The sequence below is a fragment of the Peromyscus eremicus genome, chromosome 10 (assembly GCF_949786415.1).
Source record: "Peromyscus eremicus chromosome 10, PerEre_H2_v1, whole genome shotgun sequence".
Classification (NCBI taxonomy): Eukaryota; Metazoa; Chordata; class Mammalia; order Rodentia; family Cricetidae; genus Peromyscus; species Peromyscus eremicus.
Window position 1 is genome coordinate 28,706,510 of NC_081426.1, and position 21,370 is coordinate 28,727,879.

General features: G+C 43.2%; 1 protein-coding gene across 3 annotated transcripts in view; it reads left to right on the forward strand.

Annotated features, from left to right (window-relative positions):
* Fam193a (family with sequence similarity 193 member A) overlaps nucleotides 1-21,370 on the forward strand; it is a 135,461-nt gene that overhangs the window by 66,523 nt on the left and 47,568 nt on the right. For all 3 annotated transcript variants that reach the window (XM_059275715.1, XM_059275716.1, XM_059275717.1), the window contains 8 exons: nucleotides 278-512; nucleotides 2,495-2,619; nucleotides 7,789-7,936; nucleotides 11,477-11,554; nucleotides 12,371-12,486; nucleotides 12,601-12,843; nucleotides 15,760-15,913; nucleotides 16,038-16,217. In XM_059275715.1, the coding sequence (XP_059131698.1) occupies nucleotides 278-512; nucleotides 2,495-2,619; nucleotides 7,789-7,936; nucleotides 11,477-11,554; nucleotides 12,371-12,486; nucleotides 12,601-12,843; nucleotides 15,760-15,913; nucleotides 16,038-16,217 (1,279 nt within the window). The remainder of the gene's footprint in view (nucleotides 1-277; nucleotides 513-2,494; nucleotides 2,620-7,788; nucleotides 7,937-11,476; nucleotides 11,555-12,370; nucleotides 12,487-12,600; nucleotides 12,844-15,759; nucleotides 15,914-16,037; nucleotides 16,218-21,370) is intronic.

Sequence of the window (21,370 nt, forward strand, 5' to 3'; positions counted from 1 at the left end):
TTGTTGTGAATTATATACCTTCCTCAGACTAGATAGGCTTAGGTCTTTTCTCATGGACAGTAAAGTGGAGCAGAGTCCCTGTACAGGTTGCATAAACAGTGTAGTCAGAGGAAGCATTTGGGAGATGTCAGTTTCCCTGTGAGTTACCTTGTACTCCCACAGGTTATCACAAAAGAGAGGTGTTTAATAAAAGATAGCCACTGACATAAAAACTGCCTGTCAACTGACATGTGTGACTAGCTATGGCCGAGTAATGACTCTTTCTTTGTCTCTGTAGGCTCTGTGAGCGGGACCCCTATCAGCTCTACCAGCGGTTGGAGCAGCAAGCTCGGGAGTACGTGCTGGAAATGAAGGTCCGCCTGCTCCGGCAGCTGTCTGCTGCCGCGAAAGCCAAGGCGCCATCTGGCCTGCAGGGCCCACCACAGGCACACCACTTTGTCTCTCTACTCCTGGAGGAGTATGGTGCCCTCTGCCAGGCTGCACGATCCATCAGTACCTTTCTTGGCACTCTGGTGAGAGACCATGCCCACTTCTTTCCTTGCTGCTGAGGTGAAGTAAAGAACAAAAGCATGTGATAGGGGAGGTATGTGCAGCTAGGGGACTGATCATATGGTTAAGTCCTCATTGCACAGTCATAGACTCCTTTCCACACAAGGTAGACTAGGATTAATCTTAGTTCAGTGGATTTTACTGGCAGTAGAAGCATTGAGAGAATTAATGTCTAGGAGCCACAGCATGGAAATCTGTTTGGGAAGACCTAATCACTAGAAAGTGAGGCATTAGGATATGGAGGTGAAAACGGTGGTGCATTGATAGGGAGTCCAAGAAGTTTTGGGTGTCTTGGGTTGGTGTTAATGTACTGCCAGTGACTGGTGCTGCAGTTGAGGAAAGGCACATTTAAGATCTCTTGTTTGGATTTCTTCATGTGTGTACCTAGCAACAGTGCAAGAAAGGGATGGATTTACTGAAGCTGCCCTGCCCCTTCCTTACGGGGTTCTCACAGTTCTAGCAGGGCACACAAGTAAATCTTTGATCACCCTATTCATGGGTGGACTGAGAGAGGCAGTGCATGGAAATCAAGTCATTGTAGTTGGAAGCAGACCAGGATCCCCAGGGACAAACACAGAAGCTTCCTAGGCTGCCTCCCCATCCCGTCAAGTGTGGTTCCCCCCGCCCTCCCCATAGTCTGCAAGTCTTCACTATTATTTCATCTGATTATTAAGTGACACTTCAGTGGGTGGGTTTTAATGCTTAGTGGTGGCTGTTTTGGAAAAAAAGTTGTAGTAACCATTGGTTCTTTATCTGGTTCTGATGTTAATGAGGCTCTCCAGAAAAGTTCACATAATACCACTTGGCAAGACATTGCAGCAGCCCCAGACTATCCAGTTTCCCTGCCACAGTCTGCCACTGTGCCAGGTAACTACTTCCAAGAAGAGGTGTATGAGACACATGTTTAGGAAAAATTGGGTGAGGTGACGAAGGCAAGCTGGATGTGAGGGCCCTGGTAGTTGCAGTTGTCCTATGCCCCATCTTGTACTTCTTGTACCTTTCAGCCCTCCTCCACCTCAACTTGGGACTCTGCCTATTCTAGACTTGGTTTCAGAGCTGCTGCTCTAGAGAACCATGTACCAGCCTAGTAAGAGATTAGAAAGAGAATTGGTAAATTAAAAGGAAGTAAAGGAGCCTTGAGCTCTGTGTATGTGTCTTAAAAGGACACAGAAGTGTGGCACATCAGGGTAACGTGGAAGATGTAGTGAGGAGCCTCTCACTACTGACATTTCTAGGAAAAACTAGACTTGAGAATACATAGGAAGGCTCAAACATCAGAAAGTAATCCAGTCCAGAGGAGTCAGAGAGCACTGATGGACTGGTGGCACCGCTATGGGCTCCCAGCATGTTGCCAATAGCACTTGATGAGTTTGCTCATGTTTCTTAGGAAGTAAAAGCCCTTTCCTTGCCCGAGTGTCCCAGTGAAGAATTATTTGAAAATATCAGAATGAGCTTTCACAAAGACAGGCAAGAAAAGTATTGTCCTGACTCCAGTACATTTTTTTTTTGTTGAAAATGTTTTATGTATTTCTGTGTGCATGCTTGTGGAAGTCAAGAGGGCAAGTTGTAGGAACTGATTCTCACCATGTGGGTTCCAGAGATCGAACTTAGATCATCAGGTTAGCACCATGCACTGTTACCGGCTGAGCCATCTCGACAGTCTTAGGTTTTTGGATTGTGTCATGTCCCCTGACCCCCGTCCCTTGAGCCCACCTATGTCTAGGTGGGTAGGGGTTACTTAGAGTATAGCAAGGTGCCACCCATATTATTCCAATCAGAGACTTGGTTTGGTGTGTTTTGACACAAGCAGGGAGCAGTGACTTCAGAAACAAGATGTTCTAGGCCTGTGCAGAAGGTGGCAGGGTATGGGAGCGTCCTTCTAGGAAGTTTTATATTTTCATCTACTCACTACATCTTCTGTTATCTTTTTTTTTTCCACTACTAGGAAAATGAACATTTGAAAAAGTTCCAGGTGACGTGGGAACTGCACAACAAACACCTTTTTGAAAATCTGGTCTTCTCAGAGCCACTTCTCCAGAGCAACTTGCCAGCACTGGTGTCTCAGATCAGGTATTTTGTCTTGACTTAGATTCTTTTTTCCTGTGATCTTATGTGTGTGTTCATGCCTGTAGACCACTACATGTGGAAGGAAGTCTTACAGGAAAAATAACAGGGCTTAGGGGGAAAGATAGTTAGACCGAAAGCTCTAAATCTAAGATATAATACAACTAAACTTTGGTTTATTTGTAATTTGTATTTTATGTGTATGAGCCTGCAAGCATGTCTGTGCATCACATGCTGCTGTGCCTAAGGAGGCCAGAAGAAGGCATTGGATCCCCTGGAACTGGAGTTACAGGCAGTTCTAAGCTGCCATGTTGGTAATGGGACCCAAACTCAAGTCTTCTGGAAGAGCAGCCTGTACTCTTTACTGCTGAGCCATCTCTTCAGCCCCTAATTAAACTCTTAAATAATAAACCAATATCAATGCTATTAAGGTGTAACACCATAATGCCTCATAAATAAATAAAGGCTCCAGCAAACAGTGCTTTACCTTAATAGGCCTTGGTTCAATCATGAGTCATGGCAGGGTTCTTGCATTGTGGTGAAGGGAGTTGGAAGAGGAGGAAGAACATGGGACTCAGAGTACCTTTGACTCCCCTAGGCTTAGATTTGCTTTTCCATCTAGGTTTGTAGAGTGCCTATGTCACTTCTCACCAGGAGAGCTGGTGAGTGATTGATTCTCTGCTGTCACTAAGAGAAGTGCACAGGTACAGTGGGCATTTGTTGGGATGAGCTATGCTAAATGGAGGCAAACAGTATGAGTGTGTTTGTCCTGCAGCTAGCCCCTCCTTCATCAGCCATTACTTAGTAGATCTGAGCAGCTACCTTAGTATCTTCTCTTCTTGATTTTGTTTCTTGTCTGTTAAGCAAATAGAAGCACAGTCTCACAGTGTAGCATACATTAATAGCAGCGACCTTTGTTTTCCCTACTCAACCTTAATTTTAGAGAAAGAACCACCTCAGAAGTAGTTGGTTCACGGCAAGGTGCTGTGCAGAACTGGTATGCTTTTCGTAGATTTTTACCAGTTTCACTCAGCCTCAGTTTGCTTTCCAGCTATTCTTTCCATGTCCACTATTGAAAAATATTCAGTACAGGGCAGTCAAGATGTTTCAGCAGGTAGAGGTACTTGCCACCAAGCCTAATGACCTGAGTTTGGGTTTGATCTCCAGGACCTACGTGGTGAAAGGAGAGAAGACTCCTACATGTTTGTTCTCCGATTTCCACATGCTACCTGTGGCGGATGCACATGTATGCACATGCACAACAGACACACAGGAAATTTAAAAAGTCAGAAACATCCAGTATACTCCTAGAGGGTACACTACCTGGTGAAAGGAAAGGAAGCCAAGCTTAACTTGAAGAACATGCTTTTGTCCAAGTTGTGAGGTTCTCTGAATTCACCCATGCCTCCCTTGGGGCTAGAGCAAGTCTCAGTACCTGCCTTTTGTTTCTTTTCCTGGTGCATATTGGATTTGATGCATCTGTCATCCAGTTGATTCCCAGAGGCTGACAGAAACCGTTTCTTTTCTGGGCCCATGTTCTGAATATTTTTGTTTCTCACTGGGAATTTCAGTCACATTCCAAAGATGAACAGTATCTTAGTTTTGAATGTTCACTTTGGGGTTCACTCCCTATTACTCTCAAGTCCTAAGAGGAAATGAGGTGCAGGAAAGAAGGAAAGCAGCATGACCTCTAAGGAGTCCTAGTCATTCCAGAAAATACTGTCCTATTGTGTCTCACCACAGACTCACTTGTCAACCCCAAGAATGGTTTATACTTGAATTTGCAGTGTATAAATACACATTTAATAACACAAATTTTTCCCACAAATTACTAATGAAATACATAGTTGTATAGGCCTATTTAACTTGTAAAGAAATTATGGAGTGGGCCAGACATAGTGACACATACCTTTAATCTCAATACTTGGAAGGCAGAAGTAGCTGGATCTCTGCAAATGCAAAGCCAGCCAGCCAGGGCCATGTAGAGAGTTCCTGCCTCAAAAGGAGGATGGGCAAAAAATTAATAGTGTATAATACAGATGTGAACTGTGCAAACACTTGTAGCTTAGTAGAGGAAGAGACGACAAACAGCCTATGGCCAGCACTTGGGTTTATTTAATGTGTCTTTTTGTATTATTCTTGTTAACATAAATCATTTTAGAGGCCAGTCTGATCTGCATCGGGAGTTTCAGGGCAGTCAGGGTTTTTATGATAATCTGTCACACAAATATACAGCAGTTAGGGGTGGGAGGGTGTCAGTGAGTAAGAGGTCGTGTTGTGCAAGCCTGAGGACCTGAGTTTGAAACCCTAGCACCCACATAACAGTCAGCTGTAACCGTATGTACCTATAATCTCCATTATTAGGTAGGATTATTAGTTTGCAAACTTCTGAGTTTGCTGACCAATCAGTGTAACTTCAGGTTGAGGAAGAGATCTTATCTCAAGACAAAAAGGCAGAAGCGACAGACCAAGACAGCAGGTCTTCTGCTCTGCCTGCCTCGTGCAGCAAATGGCCTTGCACACACACAAAATAAGTTATCAGTCTGCTTAAAGGTCATCCTTATTCATAGAAACTTAGTAGCTTTGTTAGCTTTCTAACACTGACAGTGATAGAATGCTGCAGGTATCAACTTCTAAGAAGGAAAGGTTTGTTGTGGCTCACCATTTTAGAAGATTCCTTCCGTCACAGAAGTATTTGGCAAAGCAGAGCTGCACTCACCTGTGCTAACTGCCAAGCAGAGAAAGGATTCAGGAATAAAGTACATCAAGTTTCCACCAGTTTCTGATATGTATCCCAGTAAACTCTGAACCCATCTGTGGATTAGTCCATTGGTGAAGTCAGAGCCCACATGATCCAGGCACCCCCCAAAAACCCTGCCTCTGAACACTGCCGCCCTGGGAACTAAGTCTTCAACACAGGAACCTTTGGGAGACATTTCAGATCCAAACCATAACAGTTAAAAACAAAACATAAGAAAGCTACTTGTTTTATTGGCCATTTTATTGGGATTATTTACATACTGTATAATTCATCCACTTAAAATTACATTCAGTGCCATTTGACTTAAATTATAAATTTTCTGATAAATATATTTTACCATTTTAAGTTATGATTTAGTAACATTGATTATATTCCCAGTAGTTACAGTTAACTGTATATTTACAAAAGTTCTCTTTTCCCTTTGTCCTATGAGAATATTTTCTCTGAGTTCCACTGCTGTCTTGCCCCATTTTCCCCGCAATTAAAGAATCTGTTCTACAGAGATGCTATGAGAATGCTCTAGTCACCTCATTCCATCACCAATGCTATCTGCAGGGTCCCTGTTGGTTCCACTCTCCTTGACTCAAATAGTCTGTATTTGTAACTTGGAACAGGTAGAAACGGAAGAAAACTATTTGGGAAGAAAGGCAGGATGAAAGTTATGGTATCTTGTTACTTTTCTGTTGTTGTGATAAAACACTATAAGGCAGCTTATAGGAGGAAGAGTTTATTTGGGCTTACAGTTCCAGAGACATAAGAGTCCATAATGGTGGGAAAGCACCGCAGCAGAAACAGGAAGCTGAGAGCTTACATCTCAACTGTGATCACAAAGCAGAGAGAGCAAACTAGAAGTGGAATGAGGCTTTTAATCTCAAAGCTGGTCGGTCCCCAGTGACATACTTCCTCTCGTAAGCTGCACCGCCTAAACTTCCCTAAACAGCACCACCAATCAGAGACCAAATGTTCAGATGCCCCAGATTATGGGGACAGTTCTCATTTAAACCATGACGTGTGGGAATTGGGATTTATTTGTTTGTTTATTGTTGTTTGTTTGTTTGTTTTTGAGACAGGGTTTCTGTGTGTAATCCTGGCTGTGCTGGAACTCACTCTGTAGACCAAGCTGGCCTGGAGCTCAGAGATCCTCCTCACTTGCTTCTGCTTCCTGAGTGCTGGGATTAAAGGTGTGCACCACCACCGCCTAGCTTGGGAATTGGGTTTTATATTCAAGACTAGAATGAGTTGAGTGAAGGACAAGGCTGGCAGCAATAGGAACCAGGAGAAAACCTCTTTGAGGGCTGCAACATACAGCTGTTCTTGAGATCTACGGTGGTTCCAGGCATTGGTGCAAAGCCTAGATGGACACCTGTGCAGGTGGCCTTGCAACCAGTAGAGTTTCTATGATTTCTCTGTTTTTACAGTGTTTACAAATGTGAGCCACCTTGACAAAGAAAGTGAAAGGAAAAGATTTTGGCAACGACATCTGTTCATTTCTACCTGTGAAAAATGCTTTATTAAAAATGACTTTGTTAGACTGGGCAGTAGTGGCTCCCGCCTTTAATCCCAACACTTGGGAAGCAGAAGCAGGTGGATCTCTGTGAGTTCGAGGCTAGCCTGATCTACAGAGTTAGTTCCAGGACAGCCATCTCAGTTACATAGAGAAACCCTGTCTCAGGACTTTGTTATTTCTTTTTGTTATTAAATCCTTTGGGGGTGGGGGGAGATGGCTCAGTGGTTAAGAGCTCTTCCATGAGACCTGGTTCAATCCAGCACCCACAGCAGGGCTCACAACTGTCTGTAACTCCAGTTCCAGGAGACCCCACACCCACACAGAGATACATGCAGGCAAATACCAATGCACATAAAATAAAAATAAATTTACAAAAAAGTCCCCACTAGGTTATTACAGATAAAATCATGAAGTGGTAGGCACTATAAACGGCTTTATATTTTTATACATATTTTTCTTGTGTTAATGCACAACATATTTTTATTAAACATGCTTCAGTCATACTTTCCTTGACATGAATGTATTTCTACTTCAGAACTTATGCATATATATAATTATAACATTTGTATGTTTTGTATTTCTTATTAAACATTTTATTTTCTCCGGATCAGTGTATGTTAATAAGAAATATGTATACAGCTCCATATGTTGTAACCTCAGTGTTTTTAGAATTCTTGTTAGTTTTTTTCACCAGGTACTATCATTTCTTTGAGCATCTCCTTTATATGTGTTTCTGTTCAGAGTGCTTTGTGTATATAATCTTTTAAGCCCAGATAGCAGCCTTGCTGTGTGGTATGTTTTGTGAGAGGAGGTGGTAAAGTTAGACAGTAGCAATAGGCAGCAAGATTCTTCTGTCTGGCCCAGAGCTTCTGGGCTCTTCCTTTGTGATAGGCCTTCTCCCTCCTAGGCTAGGCACCACCACACATGACACTTGCAATGAAGACACGTACAGCACCTTGCTGCAGAGGTACCAGCGTTCTGAGGAAGAATTGCGCAAAGTTGCTGAAGAGTGGCTGGAGTGTCAGAAGAGGATCGATGCCTATGTGGATGAGCAGGTAAATGTTGTCCCCAAGGCACAGCCTGGACTCTGAGTTGCAGAGCTCCCAGTAGAGGCCTTTGGTGTGCCCTGGTAGAAACCTTGCAATATCACAGACCTCTGACCTGTCTATTATTGTGTGACAGGAGCAGTTAGGTCCTCAGCAAGGTTGTACCTACTGTCTCTGTGTTCTAATGGAGGACCCTGGGAAGTTACCAGGCCTTTCAGGTCCAGCAGCCATTTATCCATCATGGTGTTGTTGAGAGCCCATTCTTTCTTTATTCAGAACTGTCTGACAGTGAACAGACATAAGGGCAGAGGATAGCAGGACAAGTAGGATATGCCTGCTGGAGATGGGCCTGAAGGGGGTCTGCCAGGTGACCACTGTATCTCAGAGGAGACACCAGGCATGTTGTTAAGATGGTATTTCTGCCGTTCATCCTGGCCCCCTGCCTTTCTAGAGCTTCTGGTGAAGCCGAACAAAAAAACTTTAGTTTTTGAAGGTGCTAGTATGAGGAGTAAAAAAGGAGAAATGGCAGCCCAGTGTTGGTGCGTGCAAGGCAGTTTGTAAACAGATACGAGTACCTGTTTTGGGTTGAGATATAAGCCAGTCCCACATGAATCCAAGGGTCATTGTGCCATTTAGATACTGGCTGAACCCTTATTCCTCTTCCTGTTTGCTGCTGAGTGGTTGGGAAGGGGATTTCTTGTTCAGAATTTGAGAAAAGCCTCCCTGTTTACTACTTTGGCCCCCATGGTGTCAGTGGATTAGTCCCACTATTTTCACTGTATGGAGTTCACTGCTGCTGAGCTTGTCATGGGGCCAGAGGCCCTGAGAGCCCTGTGATTCTGCTGTGATGTGTCCTTGGCCTCTGCATAGTCAGTGCCTGTGCAGTGCCCTCCCTGCTATTTGAGACTGCTGGCCCTGCTGGGGAAACAGTTGTTGCTCTCCATTTTCTTTAGAGTAGGTGTAGCCCTAAATTAACTTTTTGTTTGGTCTTATAGTCAGATTTACTCTCCAGCTGTGCCAGGAACAAGGCTGTTCTTGAGCTGAATAATAGATTGCAGTTTGGGGGACTGACTATAGCTGGTTAATTAACTGCAGGATCTGCCTATGGATTAGGGGAGGGAGGAGTGTGAGAATAGCCTGACAGGCATAGTATGAGTGGGGCCTCAGCTGCAGCTGTCCCCCTACAGCCTCAAGAATCAGGTCCTGGTCCTACAGGTAGCTGGTCCTACAGGTAGTTGACTGCCCAGTTTCATAGAGGCAACCACAGAAAAAAGACCAGCAACTGCCCTTCCTCTGAGCCCTGTATGCATAGCAGTCTGCTTTCTGAGCCCCCCTGTTCTGGCAGCAGAGAGATCTGGGTCCAGGAGTGGGAGGGGCCAGAGTGGAGGCTATCTTCTTCCTGAGAGTTCTCCTTCTAGGATCCTGTAGAGTACCCTGACAGTTCACTCTAGGATCAGCTTCTTACCATGACAATGAAAGAATCACATAAATGATATTTAGTTTTACATGAGCTTTTCTATTTTATACAAAATCATAAAGTGGGTTTTTTTTTTAAATACATAGTTTTAAAAAAGCAGACTACAGTGCACTGTGTACAATGTAAACTCTGTAGAGAACATTCATGGCATCAGAACATGACTTTATTGAGGTTATCAAAGTCAGGGAGAAACAGTGAGTGTTTGGGTCATTAGTACTCTGAAATAATGAAGCAAAAAGACATTGCTCAGTTTCCCATCACTGTGAGAAAATACAAGTTTGTCATTTGTTTGTTACAGGTCTTACTCTATAGTTCATGCTAGCCTTAAACTTGTGATCCTCTTGCCTCTGCCTCCTGAATACTAGTTAACAGCCCTGTGCCCACCACACCTGGCTTCAGTCACCAGCTTAAGAGGAACATCCCTTGACTTTTGCTGTGTTTTTATGGTGGCACAGCACATAGCTGGAGGTCATGATGGAGGTGGTCTTTAGGGCTCCAGGAAACAGAGAGGAAGGCTCTGGGGTCCTAATATGCACTTCAAGGTTATGCCCCAGTGACCTGACTTCCACTGGGAGCTACTTCCTAAAGGTTCCTTCACCTTCCAATGCTACTATGTGCTAATGAACAAGTCTTCAGCGTGTAACCCTCGTGTGAACCAGACTATAGGTTCTGGAGAGATGGCTCAGCAGTTGACAGCACCGGCTGCTTTTTCAGAGGACTCAAGTTTGATTTCCAGTACCCACATGGCAGCCTAAGGCATCTGTAACTCTAGTTCCAGGCAATCCAACACATTCTTCTGGCCTCTGTGGGCACCAGGCATGCATGTGGCATACAGCCATACATGCTGGCAAAACACTCATATACATAAAATAATAAATTATTGAAAAAAAGAAAAAGAACCAAACTGAAGCACCAAACGCCAGCCTGTGCCTGGCTAACTCTTGTCATCATAGTGAATGATACATAGAAGGGGATGAGGAGCTGGAAAGGCACAAAGTGCCAATGCGTTGAGAGCAAATATAGCAGAGCTTGCTTCTGTCCCCAGGGAAGAATCATTGAAGTCAGCTAAGGTTACAAACACAAAAGCGCTCCAAACTCACAGGTGTCTCAGCATACAATATAATGTCACAGGAAAGACATGCTGCAGCCGTCCCGGTGTGCTGATTCTAAGACCACATAGGATGACTCCTGCTTCCTGTAAAGGGCCACCACTATACTAATCTGGGTTTGCTACTGGATACAACAATAGGGGGAATCCAGTGTGATGTAGGCACTCTATACTTCAGCTAAACATGTGCAGCATGTAGAACTTTCTGTAGAAGGAATAGTAAACTTGCTATGGAGACAGATGGCATCAGTGCCCAAACAACAGCAGCTAGTGTCTGCTTTGGGCCCCACAGTCCTACTGGCAGTCTCAGCATTGACGAGAAGCTGTTGCTGATCTCTGCTCTTGAGTATTTGGGAGAGAGGGGTACGAGCTGGGCTTAGTTCTTGGAATGGAGACTGTGTCTAAGTGGGTTGGCAGTAGTTTGAGGTTTCCTTGGTTAGTCTGTTTTACTTTCTTCTGATTCTCAAGTTGAATTGTTTTATACTTCAATTTTAAATTTTTAAATTAATTTATTTTATGTTGTTGCTTTGTTGGAATTACACATAGATGAAGGGTAATAATAAGGATAGTGTTCTCAGGACTAGGAAGGTCATGTATATGGGTGGAGCAGACCAGCTCCAGGAGTCCCCAATCAGGCTTGTGGCCTGTCAAGTGCTGGAGAGCAAGCACTTACTTCCCTCTGCACAGGAAATGTATCCTGCTCTCTGAGGTGAGCAGCTTCTAGGTTCTGTTTTTCATGTGAGAAAAGTACTTGGGATAGTGTTACGAGTGTCAAGCAAGAGGCTGACGGGCAATAGCTGGTGGCTCATCCTTTTGTACTGCACTTCTGTTTTCTTCATAGGTAATCTCTATTGTCAATAGTTTTTTAAAAATAGCTTTATTTTAAAATAAAAGAATCTTCCTTGAGAATGTTCTGTGTAGTTGTTACTAAGGTTTTTTGCGTATTTTTATTTCTCCTTTCTAGATGACAATGAAAACCAAACAGCGCATGTTAACAGAAGACTGGGAGATTTTTAAGCAAAGGAGATTAATTGAAGAACAGGTAAGGTTGACAGGAGAGACCTGTAAATTATGGCACAGAAAAGTGCATCTTGATATCTAAGCATGCTCTATGTTAACAGGATACCAATGAAGACCATTGACAGCTTCTTCTAGTGTTAAAGTCATCATATAGTGATTTTAACATTCAGATAAACTGACTACATTTACCTGTTTCTTGGTCTTCCATATACTTGCTTGAAAAGCATAATCTCGGTGGGAATTGTAAGAAATGATACAAGGACCCATACTCCCTAAACTCCCCCTTCCCCTTTACACCAGTTAGCCAGTTGCATCAGATTGAAGTTGAGCTCCCACCAATGGGATGAGACAGAGGCCCTTTTGCCTGAGTGTGCTGATAAGCCTAGTTCAGTTCTGGCACACCCTTCCCCTTTGAAATCCAGATTCCTAAGTTTTGGGGCTACTTCCTAGGCAGCTTTTAGGTCCAGTCTTCTCCTCCACATACCAGTCTCAATTCCTGGTGTCTAACAAGTGCTGAGCACCCAGAGCACACTGAGTAAACTTGGTGTCTGCAACAGTTCTACCTTTTGGTTATCTGCAAAAAATGCACATGGGATGTGTCTGTTGGAGACCAGAACATTAAGGGGGTTTTTGATGCTTTGCTCTTCATTTGACTGACTGACTGCATGTTCCAGGGCTACCGCCCTGTGGGTTTTTGTTGTTGTTGTTTTGTTTGGTCTGTTTGCAAAAGGTGGGCCTCTTGGATTGTAAATGAGCATGATTATTGTAATAGTTGAAATGTAGTCCATGAAATGGGGGAAATGTCTTGCAAATTTAAGCCATTGTTTATTTCCTCTAGTTAACTAATAAGAAAGTGGTTACTGGCGAGAACAACTTCACAGATACCAGGAGGCACATGTTGTCATCTTCTAGGTTGAGCATGCCAGACTGCCCTAACTGCAACTACAGGCGAAGGTGAGCTAGACTGTCTGGGTGCTATTGGCCTTCAGCCCACACTGAAACAAGCAGAGGTTTGAACCCAACCTTCAGAGTTGGCTTTCTTGGTAACTGTCCTTAATTCCCGATCAGATGTGCTTGTGATGACTGCAGCCTCTCACACATCCTCACTTGTGGTATCATGGAACCCCCCGTCACTGATGACATCCACATTCACCAGCTACCACTCCAAGTGGATTCTGCTCCCGACTATCTCTCTGAGATGCGCCCACCTAGTGTGTCATCAGCAAGCTCAGGGTCAGGTTCCAGCTCTCCCATCACAATTCAGCAACATCCCAGACTCATCCTCACAGACAATGGCTCTGCACCAACTTTGTAAGTTGTGACTTTATAATAGAGTTTCAGAAATTTATCCATTTAATGAGAAATACAGACATCAGTCTACAGAAATATGATCACCATTACAGTACTTTTTATAAAAAAGAAAAAAGGATCTTGCAGTGTGTTAAGCACCTGTTAAAACATGAAATCAATAAACCCAAACTGATACTATTTCATTACCTGAAAAAATATGGTGAATTTCTAATTGCCAGTTGGTATGCAGGGAAATGTCTCACAGTTCTGGTCTCATTTTCTCATTCTGCCTGAGGTGGACAGTGGCTGTTCATCCTCTTCATTGTCAGCTCAGTGTTCATGCTCGTTCCATGTCTTGCTAAGAACTCAGATCACTTTAGCAAGCAATTAAAAGTTTGTGTTTTCTGTATTCCTACATTTTAAGAAGTGCGTTTCATATTAGCAAGGGGCTGTAAACTCAATTGTGACCCTGTCATTTGCAGAGGCCTCGTAAGTTAGTTTGCACATGGATGTATATAGTTTCTTAGCCTTTTTACTTTTCTGTTTGGATGGTTGGATGGTTGGTTGGTTGATTGGTTGATTTTTTTGTGATAGGGTTTCTCTAAGTAATTCAGTCTGTCTTAGAACTCACTCTGTAGACCAGATTAGCCTCAAACTCAGGGATTCACCTCCCTCTGCTTCTTGAGTATTGGGATTAAAGGCGTGTGCCACCACACCTGCCGTTTCATTTCTTTTCTTTTCTTCTTGTTTTTTGTTTGTTTTTGAGACAGTTTTACTATGTAGCTCTGTCTGTCCTGGAGCTCTCTGTGTAAACCAGGCTGGCCCCAAACTCACAGAGATCCACCTACCTCTGCCTCCTCAGTGATGGAATTAAAGGGCATGTGCTACCACACTGGGCTGTATGTGGTTTTTTTAAGTGAAGTAAGTTGAACATGAAGCCATCACTAGCCCTGCCGAGGTGCTTATGTTGAGGGATATTTGACTATATCTGGCTACACATGATCCTCAGATTCTTTGATTCATCATACAGTTCATTTGGATTTGTCTTTTTTCATCTTTCAAAGTTTTCCTTGTCTTCCAGGTATCCATGAATGAATTTTTATGGAGCTAGGGGAATAGAACCCAAGGCTTCATATATGCTAGATGAGCGCTGTACCACTTAGCCCCAAATACAAAATAATTCTAAAGGCCTGAGTTGAAGTTCCTGGTTGACTTTTCCTTGAACAAAGTTCTCAGACCTTAGGCATTTTGAGGATTTCTCCGCTAGCTATTATACGGCTTCTGACTGAGGCATATGGAAGTTTAACATGCAAGTGAATCTATTGAAAATTGAAGTTAGGGAATTGCAAATGTATCAAACTGTCTGACTTACTGTCATAATTGTCATCATCAGTTGTGGGCTCTGGTGTATGGTCATTAATGGAACATCAGCTGCAGGAGCCTTTTGCCTGAGCTGGAACTGCCCACTATTGGTCTTGGCAGCTCATGTCTTCCAATACTCTAGCAACTTGAGATTAATGTCTTCCAAATATCAACCTCTGTGATGAAAATCCTTGTGATTCTTGGCTTGCATTGTCTTTCCTGGTGCTGTTTTCTAAACTGATGAAACAGCAACATCATTTCAGTCATTGCAGTATAGTGCAGTCTGGGTCTTCCTGGGGTGGAGAAGCCTCCAGCTGTCATATGTGTGCCAATGCTGAGTTAGTCACTTCATTTCAGAACCAGTTTTCCCATTAGTATACCATGGCAATGGCAGACACTGCAGGAATGCTGTATTGGCCAGTACACACACACTCCCTTGGTGGTGGGTGCTTTTTTCTTCTGTTGGTGAGCTTCAGGTATTGGTGCAGTGTATCAGGTTCCTCATTTTGAAAATAGAAAAGATTCATGAGGCAGAGGCAGGTGGATCTCTATGAGCTCAACGCCTGGTCTACGTAGTAAGTTCTAGGATAGTCAAGGTTATGTAGGATGACCCTGTCTCAGAACATGTGCTTGGGAATCCTGAACCTTTTCTTAGGAGGCAGACCACTGGTCCTTAGGATTTTTACCTTTTGGAGATCATTGTGTGCTAAGATAGAGGACAGGTTAGTGCATGTTTTATCTAATACTGGGGTGGGCCTGTCTCTTATCCCTCAACCAGAGCAGCTCTTCTCATATATTAGGAAGTTATAAGTGATCTCCACATGCTAAATCCAGAAGATTTGCTGAAGTTCTGGTTTTTTGGGTTTTTTTTAGTGAACATGTCATTTCCTCATTGCATTGATGAAGTTGATTGTCATAATTGACTTGAGCTTAGCTAGCTTAATTAGTATGTTGTTACATAACTATGCTTGTGAGTTTTGATCAGCTGGATATTTTCTTTTTTTTTTTTTTTTTTGGTTTTTCGAGACAAGGTTTCTCTGTGTAGCTTTGCGCCTTTCCTGGAACTCACTTGGTAGCCCAGGCTGGCCTCGAACTCACAGAGATCCGCCTGGCTCTGCCTCCCGAGTGCTGGGATTAAAGGCGTGCGCCACCACCGCCCGGCTCAGCTGGATATTTTCTAACAATTTGGTGACTGTAAACTCAAACACTAAAGACCTGAAGTTGCTCATTGTACCTTAACATTTTCATAAAAATGATGTCTACTTGGGGGTGGCACTTATACTCCAGGTCTTTTAAGGCCACATAAAAGTGTAATACCAATTCATCTTGGTCTCCTCAGCATTTCTACTGTGGGACATTCTTTCCCATTCTTCTCTATGTCACAGATGTTACTCATCCAGGCTTTTCTTTGTGTTCAGGTGACTGACTAAGAGGTGTTAAGTAGTGTGAGTGACACTGAACACTCTTCGTGAACAGACTCATGACCTTAGAGGAGATGTCGTGTTCAGTGGGGGGTGCTCCTCACTGTCCTCCCCAAACGAAGGGCCTCATGGTGACCGTCTCTGCTTGCCTCAGTTGTAGTGATGATGAAGACGTCGCACCATTGTCAGCTAAGTTTGCTGACATTTATCCGTTGACCAACTACGATGATACCAATGTGGTGGCCAACATGAATGGAATCCACAGCGAACTGAATGGTGGTGGGGAAAACATGGCCCTGAAAGATGAGGTATGGGTGTGGCTTTTCTATGAGGAGGTGTGGGTGTCAGTAAATACAGGATGTGGTGGTCTTTACACTTCATTTACATTACTATTGTTTTGAAAACTAAAGCAACAGAATGCTGCCTTTTAAGTCCCCTCAGGTAAGCAGCACCAGTCATAGTTCTTCAGAAGCTGATGATGAAGACGCTGATGGGGAGAGTAGTGGTGAGCCCCCAGGAGCTCCCAAAGAAGATGAGACCCTAGGAAATGGTAACCCAAGGACAGAGGAGAGGAAAGTGGACACTCCACCTCCATCCTACCCAACACCGCAGGTAGGGACATGTTTCATGTTTTCTGCTTTCCCAAAGATCTCTTCCTTTGTGTGTATTTTCTGCAAATAGAAGCAATTTATGCCAATTCCAGAAATTTCTGAAGATTAGAACTGTAGAGAAAAAAACATTTATAAAATATATAACTTACATTTTAATCTTTTTTCCCTGTTGCTCAGATCTATGATTGTCATTAGTTTTATAACACTCTGCTTGGAGAAATGTTTTTTGTTTTTCTTTCCTCATTCCTTTTCTTTTCTTTTGTTTCGTTTGTTTTGTTTGTAGAAGCAGGTTTATTGTAAGTATGTGATTAAAATAATAGAAGTGATATCAAAAGGAATAAATTGGGAAATCTTGCCATCTTTTCCCCTGTGTCCCATCATCTGTGCACCTTCAGCCTCTAGGCCCAGTAGATGACTAGTTTCATTATGTGCAAATGCAGACGTCTACTCTTTCCTGTCTTATAAGAAAGGCCGCCTACTTTGCTTTTCACTTAACATGTCTTTGAAGAGTGTGCTTCTATAGTCTTCATTTTTGTAACTTTAATTTTTTTTTTTTTTTTTTTTTTTTTTTTTTGGTTTTTCGAGACAGGGTTTCTCTGTGTAGCTTTGCGCCTTTCCTGGAATTCACTTGGTAGCCCAGGCTGGCCTCAAACTCACAGAGATCCGCCTGGCTCTGCCTCCCGAGTGCTGGGATTAAAGGCGTGCACCACCACTGCCCGGCTGTAACTTTAATTTTTAAGAGATATTTTTATTATAGTATTATATTTTATTTATTTATTTATTTATTTTTATTTTTTTTCCCCCAGAGCTGAGGACCGAACGCAGGGCCTTGCGCTTGCTAGGCAAGCACTCTACCACTGAGCTAAATCCCCAACCCCTATTTTTGGTTTTTTGAGACAGGGTTTCTCTGTGTCGCTTTGGAGCCTTCCCTGGAGCTCACTCTGTAGCCCAGGGTGGCCTTGAACTCACGAGATCCACCTGCCTCTGCCTCCCTAGTGCTGAGATTAAAGGCGTGTACTACCAATGCCTGGCTATTTTTATTATTTTTAATTACATGTGTGGGCATGTGCACATGAGTGCTGGTGACCAGGAAAGCCAGCAGTGCCTGATCCCCATGGAGCTAGAGTTACAGGCAGTTGTGAACCACTGGTATGGGTGTTAGGAAATAAACTCAGGTCCTCTGTTAAGAGCAGTACATGAGCCGGGCGGTGGTGGCGCATGCCTTTAATCCCAGCACTCGGGAGGCAGAGCCAGGCGGATCTCTATGAGTTCGAGGCCAGCCGGGGCTACCAAGTGAGTTCCAGGAAAGGCGCAAAGCTACACAGAGAAAACCCTGTCTCGAAAAACCAAAAAAAAAAAAAAAAAAAAAAAAAAAAAAAAGAGCAGTACATGAACTGATGAGTGATCTTCTTAGCCTCTTTTTTATGTTTGGTTCTTTTGTTTCTGTGACTATTGTTGTATTTTACTTTGTTTCGGATTTTTGTGTATTTAAGACAAGATACTATGTAATTAAGACTGGCCTTAAACTCCTGATCATGTTGCCTTTACCTCCTAAATGCTGGTATTACAGGTGTGTGACACCACACTTGGCTATAAATAATTTAGAATCTTGACTAGAGTCTGAGAAATCCATGGGTCTCACCCATGGTAGGCAAGCTCTCTACCACTGAGCGGTATCCCCATTTAGCCCTGTCCTTCCTTTTCCCACCCTCTATAGTACTATGGATTGAAACTAAGGCCTCAGGCCTCCTAGGTAAGTACTCTGTTCCTACTGACCTTGCTGGAAGTACCAGGTTTTTGTTTTGTTTTTAACCCTATTGGCCAGCACTTGTGTTGTTTCTCCCTTTTGACCATTACAAACTGCTCAGTGAGTCACCTTGTATATCCAACACCCTGTTCATAAGCAGATGTTTCCATAGAATTGGTCTGGCAATGAGTACTGGGCCCCCAAAAGAGTCACAATATAGTTTTGAAGTTTTGCTGATATTAATACATGAGAAATGGTAAACCCCTGTGGCTACCTTTTATTTACTTAAGGGCTGTTTCTTTTCTGTCTTATTACTGTGTTGCAAGAGTTCTTTATGTACTGGGTGCAAGTTCTAGTTTGCACTCTTTTCTCAGGTTTGTGGTATCTTTATTTTATTGAATTGTCTACCTGTACTTAATGTTGGAGACTGAGTTTAGAACTCCTCACACTTGCTAGTGCTCGCCATGCCTCTTATGGTATTGTTTATAAAGCACAAGGGTTTTTGTTTTGTTTTGTTTTTAAAGTTTTAGTTATTATATATACAGTGTCCTGCCAGCATGTATGCCTACATAGCCAGAAGAAGGCACCAGATCTCATTACAGGTGGTTGTGAGCTACCATGTGGGTGCTAGGAATTGAACCCAGCCAGTGCTCTTAACCTCCAAGCCATCTCTCCAGCCCCACCAAGGTTTTTATTTTAATGCATTCTACTTTTTTTTTTGTTTTTCAAACAAAGCTGTTTTCTTCTAGATTTATAACTTTACCTCTGACTGACACTGTGAGCTGTTTGACTCAGTATTTCCTGTTTTGTTTTGTTTTGTTTTGTTTTGTTTTGAGACAGGGTTTCTCTGTGTAACCCTGGATGTCCTGGAACTCACTCTGTAGACCAGGCTGGCCTTAAACTCAAGAGAGCCACCTGCCTCTGCCTCCCAAGTGCTAGCTAGAATTAAACGTGTGCACCACTACTGTCCGGTGACTCAATATTTCTTATGGTGTAAGGTTTTTTGGAAAGATCACATTTTCCCATGTTGAAAATTCAGGCCTACATTCCATTCTGTTCATTGCTCTCTGTGTTCATCCCTACCCCCACAGCTCATTAACTATTGCTCTTTGGTAAGTTTGAAATACACTAGGGCCTGTCCCCCAGTCTGCTAGTTGTGTGTCTTAGTTACTTTTCTTCTGATGACCAAGACAGCTTATAGAAGAAAGAGTTTATTTGGGGCTTATAGTTCAGAGGGTGAGCCCTTGACCATCATGGTGGAGAACATGGTAGCAGTCAGGAAAGCATGGTGTTGGAGTAGTAGCTGAGAGCTTGTACCTTAATCCCTAAGCATGAGGCACAGTGAGAGAGAAGAGAGAAAAAGCTAGCTGGGAATGGTTTGAGTTTTTGAAACCTCAAAGACCACCCCCAATGACACACCTCCTCCAACAAGGCCACACCTCCTAATCCTTACCCAGTAGTTCCACCAGCTGGGGACCAAGCATTCAAATTTATGAGCCTGTGGGGGCTGCTCTCATTCAAACCACCAGTGTGCTTCTTTTTAAGTAGCTATAGATGGGTGAAAGAATGAGGATACTTCTGAGGGTAGAGCCACCAAAGAATCTCACCTCCTAATGCCACCTTCCTGGAGGTTAGAATTGCAGTATACAGTTTATCAATTACTGAAAGATGCATTTTAACATTGGATTTTTTTTTTCTTTTGGTCCTTCCAGTTCTGCTAGGTTTTGATATATACATTTTACACAGGGGTAATTTCTTTTGCTTACTGGGATTCTCAGATTCTTTTTTCTGTCATCTTCAATCTGTTTTAGAATTTATGTATTTTTTCTCTTTATATTGAATATTCTCTCTCTTTATGTTGAATTTTTGTTTTAACATTTTCCTTAATTCTCTGAACAAGCTATTATTCCTACTTACATACCATTGTGTGCTAGACTGATGTGTGGGCCAAGAACTACTGTCCAGGGACTGTTCGTTTTCTGGCATGTCTCTTTTTTGTGTGTGCGGAAATTGAATGGTTTAGATAGTAGAACAACGTTATATTCTATAGACCAGGCTGGCCTCAAACTCACAGAGGTCTGCCTGCCTCTGCCTCCCGAGTGCTAGGATTAAAAATAGGTACCACCATGCCCAGCTACTCCTTTTTGTTTTTAGCCTGGCTACTGGCTTTATTGGGTCATTCCTTGCTGCCTTATCTTTCTGAAGTTTCCTCTGTGTCCCAACACATCTGTGTGTAGATTAGGGAACATTTCTCTTGCTTAGCGTGTACTCCAGTGAACTTTGGTGGTTTCTTCCTTTGTATACTTCCTTTGGAGATCATGCCTATGTATACACTGTGGCCTCCTAGTCAGCCACTGAGCTTTGGATAGTTTAAGGAGTATTGCATAGCTTTCTTGCTTTTAGAGTCTCCCCAATGTGTTTCTGTCTCATTCACTTTCCTGTCTAGTCCCACTGAGTCTACTGAATGGGGAAAAAAAAAAGGAAGGACATTACTGCTCTTAGGTATGATGGAGGTTTATTATAGATATGAGGGAGAGCATAGCTAGAGGCTGGGACATCTGGGAGAGTCCAGAGTGACCATGACCCTGAGCCTGGCCATGTGATGAGAAGGGGGAGGGAAGAGAGGAGAAGCAGGAGAGAAAAAGGTAGCCGAAAGGGCCCAGCAACCAAAATGGATGGATTATATATAGAGAAGGGCAATTGGGGGAAGAGTATGCCAGCCATACCCTGTGGCTGGTAGGGACTGAGGGATGCTGGGAGAACCTGGTGGGCAGGTCTGCTTTGATACGTTAAATATGCATCTTAGCTCTTTGTTCCAGGTTTGAGACCTAACATCTACTTCTTTTGGCTCATCTCTGCTGGACACTGAGCTGCTCTTGATAGCAGGGCTTTATTCATATGTCCCTGATCTTCATGCTGCATGCTGTTCCCTGCACTAGAGCTAGAACAAGGAAAGGCCCTGGCAGGAAGTCCAGATTCCTCCTGTTCTTCCCTGAAATTCTGGCTATCTTAAAGACTCCCCAGTATTTGGCTTTGGCTGAGTTCTAGAGCCTGAAGTGTTATCTTTGTCATCTGTTTTCAGTTTCACATTTGCTTTGATAAAGAGGTATCACTGGTCTCTTCATTCTGCTCCAGCTAGCATCCAGTCTCCCCTTCATGGTGGAAGTTTTCATTGTAGATGTTGGTTGAACAGTAGGAGCCCAGCAGAGTCCACCCACCCAGTGATCCTTTTGTCTTTGGTCCCAGTACCTCCTAACTCCATCCTTTTAATATCTTTATGGAGTCCCTTGTTCCTGTTCAGTTGTGTCCCTGATCAGTGGCTCCTGCCTCTGCAAATAACCTTCTGGAAAATGAGGCTCAGCTCTCCCCTCTGCAGCCTTCCTTTTTTCTATTATCTCTGGCATTTG